The 12,140-nt window shown below is 44.6% G+C and overlaps 2 protein-coding genes across 2 annotated transcripts in view; both read right to left on the reverse strand.

Moving 5' to 3' along the window:
* LOC133488482 (cAMP-specific 3',5'-cyclic phosphodiesterase 4B-like) overlaps positions 1-5,980 on the reverse strand; it is a 32,087-nt gene extending 26,107 nt beyond the window's left edge. The window contains exons 1-2 of the mRNA XM_061796383.1: positions 5,836-5,980; positions 1,648-1,767 (exon numbers count right to left, since the gene is read on the reverse strand). Coding sequence (XP_061652367.1) covers positions 1,648-1,692 — 45 coding nt within the window. The 5' untranslated portion in view covers positions 1,693-1,767; positions 5,836-5,980. The remainder of the gene's footprint in view (positions 1-1,647; positions 1,768-5,835) is intronic.
* Positions 5,981-7,603: 1,623 nt separating this feature from the next.
* LOC133488483 (leptin receptor gene-related protein) lies at positions 7,604-11,123 on the reverse strand. Its single transcript, XM_061796385.1, has 4 exons — positions 10,965-11,123; positions 10,662-10,737; positions 9,035-9,221; positions 7,604-8,884 (listed from the first exon to the last, which is right to left on the reverse strand). The coding sequence occupies exons 1-4, from the start codon at positions 10,978-10,980 to the stop codon at positions 8,768-8,770; spliced, it is 396 nt and encodes a 131-aa protein (XP_061652369.1). The 5' UTR covers positions 10,981-11,123; the 3' UTR covers positions 7,604-8,767.
* Between the last annotated feature and the right edge of the window lie 1,017 nt (positions 11,124-12,140).

Raw genomic sequence — 12,140 nt, forward strand, 5'->3', positions numbered from 1 at the left:
AACTGTTGTTGGTCCCTATTTACTCAGTTTAATGAAATAATTGTGACAGCATATAAAAGGTAAGAGTTGAAAGAAAAATTGGTAAGGGCCAAACAAGTGAGTGGCAAGTGAGAAGGGCTAATAAGAGAAAAAAAAAGGCATGAAATACATGTGATTTATAAAATATCTAATAAAAATTGCCTTGATGTAATTTTGAATTGAAATAACTCTAAGGACAGGAGGTTGGAGGTCTGCTACTTTCTGGGAGTCATTCTGCGCCTCCTTGGAAATGCAATGGGTCTGATGTATTCGGCATCGTGTTACTTCCATATCCAGGGCAAAAGGCGGAAATTGAGCCTCAGGATACAATCCCTGTTTCCGGAAATATCTGTTTCTACTGAGAACCAATTTTCAAAACACATACGCTTGAAAAACAGCCTCATCAATATTTCACTGTGTCGGAATTGACTGTCGATTGCGTCACGGTCATCCAATTCTAGTTCTGTACTTCATCGATCCCTCGGTTCAAATGGCAGCCGCCGGAGAAAATGTTACAATTTGACTTGAATTGTTTGCCTGCCTTTATGCCAACCAGGAGAAGATAACATGGTTTGTATTTGATTCGCTTCAAATACAAAACATCGAAACATTGAGAGACCCTTTTGATCATCATTCCGTCCAGAAATCTGGTCATGAAAGGCCGAACATGCTGAAATGGACCAAGTGATGGAGATGAAAGAGCTTCCTCGGCGACAAAGCCGAAACAACTCTCATGCTCTTTGGGATCGTTCCAAAATCATTTTGGATCAAGGCAAACATTAATGGAGCGAAGCGCTAACAGGAAGCTCCGATGTGGCGCCTCAATATTTCCAGAAGAGATTTTCTGAATACAACGCTGACAGAAATGTACATAGACTAGTTTTGTGGACGGATGGAGTTTAAGCTAAGATAAGCTTGATGGTCCCAATCGGTAAAACTACTCTTCGTTTCTCTATAAAGGTTGCTACCTTTAGCCGTGTCTGCTATTGGGAAAAAAAGCTTGCCTCTCGATACAAATGTTCTCGGAATTTGTTCGATAAAAGAGACAAACGGAATGGATACAGCCATAAAGTCTGACGGGAGCAGCCAGACACAGTAGGGAATTAGAACCTGTCCTTTGAGGTCCCACTGGACAATGTCAAAGTAAAAAAGGATCGTAGTCATAATAAACGCAGAGGAGTTGAGAAGAAGCAGATGGGCCTCTCTCTGTCAGAGCTGTCCTTCTTCTTCTGCTTCCACTCAGTCGGTGCCCAAATGTCATCCTGGCGTGGGCTGTCTTTTAACGCTCTTTGTCCTCTTTCCGCCTCACTCAATCATCTTCATAACACACACACACACACACACTCACCCACGTGCACGCGCGCACCCGCACACTCTCGCACAGACACGCACTTCACCACCTTGTGCGTTATTGTGCGTGCAGTAGTCATGTTTCTGCGTGACAAACGACACACGGACACGCCGACTCATCCTGCCTGGATGTGTCCTAAGACCGCCTCCGTCGAAAACAAACATTTGGAGTCATAATGAATCTTTGGAACAACATCACAACTGGGCCACGGAATGAAAGGATCGTGGATCAATGGATGCTTGTTGCACTGGCGACTAATGAGAAGAAGGAATACTTACATCTCCCGAAGTGACTCCTTGAACACTGCGACTTTTCTTCATCATGAGCCGCTTTCAGCACCGCTGTTTCTTTTTTTCTTGTTTTTTGTTTCTCCTGCTTTGAAAATACCACCAACACACCTGCACATGGGGAGTGTGAATAAAAACTGTTATTAGTGATTTCTCTCTCTACGTATTTTGAATTCAGACTTTAGTGCCTCTGTCATTGCCATAGTGAGCCCATGTCAGCGACTTTATTGGGCAATAACATCTTTTTTGGTGAGTGCTTATGAAAGAATCTGTGGCAATGTTACTGGTCGGCAGCAAGAACGGAGCAAAAATAGAACCACAACGTAACGTTTGTCACTTACAATAATAAGAATAATTGGGTTATGATATTTGAAGATTGTATGTTTTGAAATGATGCGTGCCAATGTACTTGGGGTCTTATTGCCCATTTGATGGAAATTTAAAGTACGCACTCCATTAGCTTAAGGCGGATATTCCCATTCGATTTGAACTGCACTGTGTAATTAGTATGTCATTGTCCTTCGCATGCTAAACAGAATGAAATGGATCAATATTTTCCACGTTACTATTGCTGCATCCACATTATGGCTGTACTCGACAGGCAGTACGACCACGCTTGAAAGGGGGACTGTCGTCGTTCATCGCGAGCGAAGCATTTGTGGCGTGAAAAGATGGGTGCAAATGCAATGCCACACAGTCCTCTTTGTAACATTTTGACGCTTGACGCAAAAGAAATGATACGACACCAGATCGGATGAGTGCGCGTTGCACACTAAACATGAACATCTCGGCAGGAGGGAATGCTTTTCAACAATATATCATTTCATGCATACATACACTTCTGAATGATTCAGGTTCCTTCAGAAAAAAAAGTGCATTCAATATATAAGCCGTCTGATGTCAGTATTGTGGTCATTAACATTTTCTCTTTTACATTTCCGGGGGGGGGAACCCCCAAAACAATGCATAATCTCTATTCTTTCAAATATTCAGCAATTCTGACGAAAACAGGGTTTAATTTGCTCATTGTTTTTTCTTTCTTTCATTTTCTGAAATGGAAGTGAACATTTTCAATTTTGAATGCGTGTGAACCCTGCAAAAGGTCATCTCCAAGGTGGCTTTCTGTGTCTACACATAATTGGTTGTTGATGGAGAATGCACGGGCGTGAAGTGGCACTTGAGATGCTGCTTGCCAAGTATTTTGTTATGAATTTTAATTAGAGCTCCGGGGACTGCTGCGTGTATGGAACAACGACAAAAAAAAACAACTCTCCTGATAGATACCGCCCTACGTTTTCTCTATCACACCAGCTATTACTGTGCAGTAAACAAACAATAACAGCATTTATGTCGATGTGAACAACTTCAGAAAGCATTTATGAGAGATTTTTGTGTGTGTGTGTGTGTGTTGCCACTCCAGGACAGCTGAGAGCTGTGAAGAGCAGTGTAAACGGACGGGGGCCCACATTTAGAAATCACACGACGCTTACTTTTATGGTGCCATAACAAAGAAGGCTCAAGAAATCCAAATGTAAACTGCTTTGCATTACACTTTCTCAACCAAACAGAACAATGAGCGCTTTCAACGGCTTTTTGCGCACGAATGCCACGATGAACTGCATTTTAACAGTCATGCGCTTACGTCGCTATCCGTGAGAGAGAATTTTGTCGTGGTCCGGATAGGAAGAGGAATGAAGAGGGGGTCAAAGTGTGCAAAGAATGTTCTCGAGGTGAAATGTTGTCAGTGGTTGTGCACCGCAGGTTGGACGTGAGTTTCGAGTTTTGTGTGTGTGCATGTGCATCTGTTGGTGGATGAGGAGGTGATACACAGGTTTTGTGTTGTCGGAACTCGGAAGGACAGATGGTGGTGGATGTTGCAAAGAGGAAGGAAATAGCTGTAGTGAATGAAGGCTTACATCCACAAGAAAGAGGAACAGCGGGTGGCACACAAGGGCGGGGCCGATGCACACGGGTGGACGAGACCCCAATTCCAATGACCCCAATAACCAAAACGTTAATAAAAACAGAATCCAATGATTTGCAAATCCTTTTCGACCTATATTCAATTGCATACGCTGCAAAGACAAGATATTAAACGTTCAAACTTTTACTTTTTTTTTTGTTTTTTTTTTACAAATATTGAATACTTTTTTATTTGATACCTGCAACATGTTCCAAAAAAGCAGGCTGGGAAAGTTGAAGAATGCAAAAAAAAAAAAAAACACCTGTTTGGAACATTCCACAAATGAACAAATTGAAAAGGATCTGCAAATCATTGCATTTTGTTTTTAGTCACGTTATTTACACAGCGTCCCAACTTTATTGGAATTAGAGTTTGTGGACTTTGCGACCTGGGAGAGATTGGAGACCGTAAGGTACAGGTGAGAGCATAGCCAGCAACATTGGGAGGTATTGCGTAAGATGACAAAAAGAACATCCCGACTCAGTGGTGAAACGAGGAGATTCAGGAAAGTGGACAGAAACAGAGGTCGGCCCAGAAGAGCTCGGAGAGTGAGAGAAGTGCAGGGAGCAGACAGGAGGGGAAGGGGAGGACGCGGGAGGTCAACGCAGAGGTGGCAAAGGCCAAAGAGAAAGTCTTTGGTTTAGTTGTACAATTGTGCTGGACACAAAGGAAGGAGGAAAGGAGTTGTACAGATTGGCGAGGCAGTGGGATCAAGGATTTGCAGCAGGTTAGGGTGATTAAAGACAGAGATGGAAATGTACAGATAGATGAGGAACACCCGGGTGCTGAGGAAATGTGAAGTGAAACTGTTCTAAGCCTGTAGAGAATACATTTGTACGTAAAGAGCCAATATCCATCCATCCATCCATTTTCTACCGCTTATCCGAGGTCGGGTCGGGGGGGGCAGTAGCTTTAGCAGGGACGCCCAGACTTCCCTCTCCCCAGCCACTTCATCCAGCTCTTCCGGGGGGATCCCGAGGCGTGCCCGGGCCGGCCGAAGGACGTAGTCTCTCCGGCGTGTCCCGGGTCGTCTCCTCCCGGCGGGACGTGCCCGGAACACCTCACCGGGGAGGCGTCCGGGAGGCATCCGAATCAGATGCCCCGGCCACCTCATCCGGCTCCTCTCGATGTGGAGGAGCAGCGCCTCTACTCTGAGATCCTCCCGGATGACCGAGCTTCTCGCCCTCTCTCTAAGGGAGAGCCCGGACACCTTGCGGAGGAAACTCAATTCGGCCGCTTGTATCCGGGATCTCGTTCTTTCGGTCACGACCCACCGCTCGTGACCATAGGTGACGGTATGGGAACGTAGATCGACCGGTAAATCGAGAGCTTCGCCTTCCGGCTTAGCTCCTTCTTTACCACAACGGATCGATACAAAGTCCGCATCACTGCAGACGCCGCACCGATCCTCCTGTCGATCTCCCGTCCCGTTCTTCCATCACTCGTGAACAAGACCCCAAGATACTTGAACGCCTCCACTTGGGGCAGGATCTCATCCCCGACCCGGAGAGGGCGCGCAACCCCTTTTTCCGACCGAGGCCCACGGTCTCAGATTTGGAGGTGTTGATTCTCACCCCAGCCGCTTCACACTCAGCTGAGAACTGCTCCAGTGAATAGTCTGTGCTCTAAATGTGTGGCTTTATTGTACAGACACTGACGCATCGTTTAAACAACAGTTGATGACAATGATTAGCGGTTACAAGGTCATCATTCAAATGATTGATATTGTCACTGCTACTACCGAGTCTCTACTGACAGTTCAACTTAAATCGCAGCAGAAGTCTTGGTTGACCGAATTTACATTTAAATAGGCAGTGATGTGTTACTTCATTGTATGAACATGACTGCACATCTCCCCAGAAATGCATTCATTGGGCTAAATCCCAGTTTCAACCAAAATATTACTAGGTACAGGAAATTGGTTACATCGGCTGTGCATCACATCATCTGAAGGAAATCGCCCAAAAGTGACTTCAACGAGACGTTCGCTACACCAAGAGAAAGCGGGGTTCGCAAAATATAAATCTCCCCCCAAAAAAAGGAAGCACAGGTACATCAAACGCAGCCTAAACCAGCGAACAACTAAATGTAGCGAAACTTTCCAAGTGTCATGTGTGAAATCCATCAAATGTTCCTTGACCGCACCGTACCATCTTGCACCGAGTGGACGCTGGACAGGAAAGGGCGAAGAAAGACACCATCGCAAGTGTGCCTACCTCAAGAGTTGCCGTCGAACGTCCGGCCTGGCGCTCGCCTCGCCGCTGCGTCTCGCTCGTCGCTCGTCTTCCAACTTGTGCGATTCGCGCTGGTCGCGCGTCCGTAGCCATCGATTGGCTTTGCAAATCCCTCCGCGAGCCAATGCCTGTGTGCTCCGCCGCCCCGTGCCGCCCCGTGCCGCCCCGTGCCGCCCCACTCCCACTCCCGCCGGGATCCATCCGACACGCAGCCGTAGGAAAGTACGGATCCGTCTGTTCCGGCAGCTGCTGCGCGCACAACGGAACCGCTTGGATCGCCTCTTTGGTAGCAGTTGCTCACGCGGATTACACAATTCCAAAGCACCCGAAATACACGTATGATATGAAATATAGTCCTACATTGTTAGAATACAGACAACGTTTCATTATACCATTTTTGTCCTGCTTTTCTTATGGGCTTTAGGCACCGCCCAAAAATGTGTTTTGGTTTTGCTTTTTTTAAATTAAAATGTAAATCACCATCATTTATTTGACATTTTATTGTTGTTACCTTTCCTCATTGACATGTTTGTCAATGCCATGCATTCATATTTCTTCGAGTTGGTGTTAAAGGTATCGTACACAATTTGATGCTCACTGGTGTAATGGGATGTCATGCAAAAGGTTCCAAGTTGTCTTTTGATTGATGTTGGTTTCAATAATTATTTCTATGAATGCATTATTGTTCTTAATGTAGCGCTGACGGCACATCAAACTAAGCGGTGTTCATATTTTGTGCTACTCGAGTGAAATAAGGTAGAATATTAAAAACATATATATATTTTTAAAAATGCAATTTCTATAGAAATTCCGTGTGAATGTTGCAAAGAACCGATGAACTGAAATTCTGCGGAATTGAATTGTTGAAATGGAGAACGTGAGACCTGTTGAGTTGGAAAGGTTGAACTTGTGGTAAATATAGTCAAATGCCTTTTCATTTGGGAATTGTATTGTAAACACGGTGGTTTGGGGACTATGATAAGTTTCCAAGATGTCCTTAGTGAGCTGAATATTTTGAAGCTGGAATGGTATGAATTTTGCAAAAATGTATGAAGAATGCAAAAATGTGGTTACGCGCTGTAATGTGCAACATGAAGGCGAGTGCGTGGCTTTTTCAAAGCTTCCCTCGAGTTGAATGCTTTTTCTGTTCAAGGGCACTTGCGTCAGTCTTTGCGAACTATCTGGATGCCACGGCTGTTGCCGAGCAACAGCTGTGCGAGAACAGGAGCGAATTGTCCCGAAGCTCTTTCACGTCCATATTTGACTTTTGCTCTTCCTTTTTCTCTCTCTCACTCCCATCACGTTCATTATCTCTGTAGTACAGTATAAACTTAACATTTTTGCAGATTTTCTCACCGAAGATGTTCCAAGGTGATCAAGATTGATACATTTTGTAATAAAACACAACTTGATGGATTCCGTGTTATTACACTTGGACATCTAAGCCTCATCCTCGAGCTTTTAGTTTGCCTCGTTTGTAATTCGATGGCCAGTCTTTTGGTCATTTTCACATCATCATCCTCTGCGGTTGCCATCTCGTGCAGGGAATTTGCCCCGCCCCGAATGACTTCTGATGACGTTACCTCCCTTTCCAATATGACTATTTACCCCAGGTGACGACACTGAAGTGTGAGTGTGAAATGGAATGACTCAAATTACAAGTGCCACCACTTTGAATGCGGCACTGCCCAAAACAGGCTCGACTCAAACAAAGTACATCAGCCGCAAACAGCGAGACCAAGCTTGGGCATTAGATTTACACCACAAACAACTTTAATCGCTGTTAGAAAACAAAATGCAGTCAAGCGCTTATAAAAGTGATTTCCAGAGTCCCGTTGAGTGTCCAAGACTTAATTGTCACCCTTGAGACGAGATACATGTCATGAGACAGACATACATGTGAGGGAAAACAGACATTTAATCAGACTTAATATCGTGGGCCAAACTGTATGAACTATTTCAAACGTAGGTTAGAGAACGTGTCATATTGAGTCATTATTTGACGTTTCAACAGTAACCAAAACACCAAACTTGCATTCGTTTTATATGCGGTTAACTCATTTTCCTTACCACCCAAAACGTAAAACTAGTATAAATAAACTTGTCGTCTGCGGGAATCGAAAAAGCACTTTAACGAGACTGTTCACACAGTGAATGAATACAAATGCATAGATATTCACACAAAAGTGCTTCCTCAAAACCCTCAACTGGCATCTCGACGCCGTTTGCTGGTAAATGGGCTTCATCTTCAACGATCTTTGGTGACAATGTACACAGTGGCCCAAGTACAAATTAGAATGCTTTAAAGATGACCAAAACAAAAAAGAAAAAGAAATGCAACGTTCAGTGGCAAGTCACATAAACATCAATAACGACACATTCAACACACTTGCTGACAGATGGAGCATGAATAAGGATGACTTTCCCTGCCATAATATTTTTTTTAAACACGCAACGCGACTACATTAGCTGAACGCTAAAGATAATGGAACAATGCAGTAAGCATGGCAGTGTTGTCTTAATCGTTGTGATCCCTTGATCAGATTGAGTGACAGGAACCCAAATCTGAAGAAGGGTAACAACAACAACAACAACAAAAAAAAAAAAAAAATGCAAGCCAATCCAGGTTAATATGTATAATCATGTGGTTAAAGCTGTAGGTTAGAGGTGCTTCTCTGGTGTCCCAGACAATAAGGCACAATAACAGAGCACGATGCGTTGTGTCAGAACCCAATTTTGAGAACATGTCAAGATAGGTGACACGTGTGAAATGTTGCTGCCGCTAACAGAATGATCCCAGACCAAAAGTGAGCGTGCCCTTTGGTCTGCTGCCGAGCCATCCCTCCTTTCATCCACCCACCCATCCATCCAGCCTTCCTTCCTTCCTTGTGTCCGTCCACTTTGACAAAGCACGTTACCACTGTTCCCAACTGAAGTCATCGCCACCTCCAAACACCACAAAAAAGCCGAGGATTGTGAGGAAGATGACTACGTTTCCTGTCATCACAAGACCGCAGGCGCCCCACTGGATCTGGAAGTGAGAAACAAGGACGTATATAAAGCCACCCGCTGAACCTAAGAGAGAAGAACTGACATCCAACTATTGGGTGGGGAGACAGTGGTGTTGCGTAAACAGATTATACTCCAACAACTATATACATCATGAAGAGAGTGAACTCACTGTGCTATTGCGAGCGAGGACAACGGGGAGCCCAAAAGCTGATACGACAATTCCAGTAGTTACGAAAATGGAAAGCTCTCTGCATGCATTGCTGGAGGAGTCGGTGTCATCACTGAGACGTCTGGATATGAAGACTGGGAGCGGACTCAAGGCGTAAAAAATCAGTACAAACAGCGGCCAGTAAACTCTATTTCAAAAAAAAAAAAAAAAGGCAAAACAAAAGAGGAACCACAAAAGTTAGCACTGTGATTTTGTTGCTGTCAATGTTTTACATAGTAGCAATATCGGTGGTCGGCCACCTGGACCTTTGGATTCACCTCGTAATAACGACACGATCGTGTTACGACTCAAAAAAAACCCATCAATACTAAACAAAATATGCTGGTAAATTTGACATCTGATTGGATAAAGAAACAGCGCCATTGCTAATGCAATAACCGTTGGTTTATTGTGACGGTTACTTTCCAGACCACCCCCGGAATAGACTTAAAAAATATATCCATTTTATTATTTCGATGTGTTTTCAAGCTCGATGCATGAAACCAGTACAACGTGCGTGTGAGCTGCATTCATTATTTTTGTCCAGGTGGGGTCAGCATCCAGTGCCGTAACTGTGACTGGAAGCGTGTGACTTTAAAAGGCCTGTTGAAGAACATTAGCGCCAGCGAATGAGACTGTAGAGTTAGCTGGCTGATAACTGGCTAACGGTTAGCCACTCTGTCGAGTGACTCGGCGTCAGTTGTGGCAAAACGGCAAGTCGCGTGGGAATTTGTGCTTGTGTTTATTTTGTTCAGTACGCTTTGCCTACGAATCAACGTGGTCGGATGTTTGCTGTCGGTGTTCGGACGGGCCGAAGGCCCAGAACGGCAGCCGCGCTTACGTCAGACCGCCCCCTGCAGGGCAGCTGTGGCTACACGAGTCGCTTATCACCACCGGGTGTGAAAAAAAAATGGTAGCGTTGTCTTTGAGTGCCTTGAAAAGTGCTATATAAATGGTTTGCATTATTAAGATCGGAATAAACCCATTGAAAGTGCACCGGCGGCTGTGTCTATGCTGTATAGTTTTCAATTGGATGCGCCAGACTATGGATTTTGAAGGCCGTGGTCGGACGAGTTGAAAATCGCAGCACATCAAGGCTGGAATCCGAGCGGACAAACAAATAAAATACAAATAAAAATATGACGTCGACATACGTTCATGTAGTGGGAAGCATGTTGGGCGGATGCTGTCAATCATTGCCAACTGTGGGCCTGCGAAGCCCTTTTGAGACTCTTTTTGCGATACAAATAAACTTGACATGTACGACAACAAGAAACACGAGGAAATGAATGTTGGGACTACATGAATACCATTTCATGGAACAAATATTAGAAGGTGGGAATGTAGGTCAGTGCTTCTTAGTGTGTTGACAGCTCACCACTGAGTAACCTCGGACAGCGGCCATAAAGCCGCTGTCGCGTTTCAGTCTCCAAAGTCGCATGACAGCATCCTAAACAACCACAATATGTTTTCCATTGTCAAGCTGTACTGCATTCGAGTGGACTGGAACTCTGGCAAAGGAGCTATTTGAGGACGTGGCGTGAATATGACAAGGTTGTTCCCAAAAACTACAATCAAAACAACGTACCCGTATTGTTCTATCGCACAACCCAGAAGCAGAAACGTCAGCCCGATGGCGCCACTGAAAGACAACCCGACCAGAGCTGAAAGAGGAGAAAAGGATGCACGAGAGAATGATCACAAAGCACATTCGCAACATTGGAACATTTGTCGGGACTGGCGGAATGAGTCCGCAAACGGTCAGACACGAACAACACTAACTCAGATGCTAACTAAGTTTGTCAAACAACAAAACCACTGGAGATAAACAGTCAAAAGTAACAACGCATCTCCGCCATCCACCGATCAGGGTGCACGTTGAAGCAAATACCTTTAATACCAGCCATTGTGGACAAGCAGTCGTGGATTTTGCTTTCTTTTTGGCACTGTTTACGTGATGTGGACTTCCTGCTTCCAGCGCCAGCGTTTCCCTTCTCCCTGGTCACGTGACTCGCCGACGAGACGACGCTCACGTTGACGCGAGGCCACGCTTGCCGCAGTCATGACGCGCTTCTCTTTCTTTCGTTTACAGGTCAACCGACTGCAAATGTGGCTTTGCGATTGTCCCGAGCCACTCGCGATGACGTCGTTGATGCTTAACCACATGATAACACACAGACATGAAGAGAAGACCAGATACGCCACCTTACTGTAGCAGCACGGCTATTCAATTTATGTGCCAACGTGGCGGCCATGTTGGCAGGGGCGACGTTCCCATCAAAGGCAATGCATTGACAATGGCATTGTTATTAAGTCGCAACTTCATCAACCTAGTTTCATGAAGTTTACTTTTTTGTCAATTCCAAAGCGTTTTGGTGGAAAAAAATGTTATTCCGAGTTCCCTTATTGTTATTGTACTGCATTGTGTGCAGCCGTATGTAGCACAATGTGCCGGTGCACACTGGCGTCCATGTTCCTTCGGTCTTGCCGTCCACATATATGCAATGCGCTGACGATTTTGCCCCTAGTAGTTTCGAATGGCCGTAAACACGCAGATTAAAAGGGGCGTGGCGTATCTATTGACTTGCTTATGTACGATTATGACGAGCAGTTGTTTCATTTTCTGATGACACAGTACGAGACGGCTCATCTTTCACACATTGGCGGACGTAAGATTTGTTTGGTAGTCGTAGCTAAGCACTATTTTTACAAAATAAACGTCAATTCCTTAATGTCGTCCTTTTTTTGTTTGTTTTTGTTTTGCTTCATGACTCATGTACATCTTTTATTTGCTTCACACAATCCCTTTTGATATATACTGACTGAACAATATAAATGAAATTATGTGTCAGTTTGTTGCACACAATTCGATTTTATGAAACAGACCTTGTAAAATATTGAGTAAATTCAATGTATGTTTATTATAATTTTTTTCTTTCTTCCTGTAAGCATGGTTAAATGGCCGGTTAGCACATCTGCCTCACATTTCATTTCTGAGGTTCAGGGTTCAAATCTCGGCTCTGGCCTTCCTGTGTGGAGTTTGCATGCGTCCCCAAGCTCTTCAGCT

Source organism: Phyllopteryx taeniolatus, chromosome 14, assembly GCF_024500385.1.
Source record: "Phyllopteryx taeniolatus isolate TA_2022b chromosome 14, UOR_Ptae_1.2, whole genome shotgun sequence".
NCBI lineage: Eukaryota > Metazoa > Chordata > Actinopteri > Syngnathiformes > Syngnathidae > Phyllopteryx > Phyllopteryx taeniolatus.

Bases quoted from the DNA above. Each gene is read 5' to 3' on its own strand.
- LOC133488483 (XM_061796385.1), bottom strand. The intron at 9,222-10,661 runs GTACGTTGTTTT...TTTTTGAAATAG, and splicing joins TGTGCGATAGAACAATACGG to AGTTTACTGGCCGCTGTTTG. The intron at 8,885-9,034 runs GTGAGTTCACTC...TCTCACTTCCAG, and splicing joins TCCTCGCTCGCAATAGCACA to ATCCAGTGGGGCGCCTGCGG.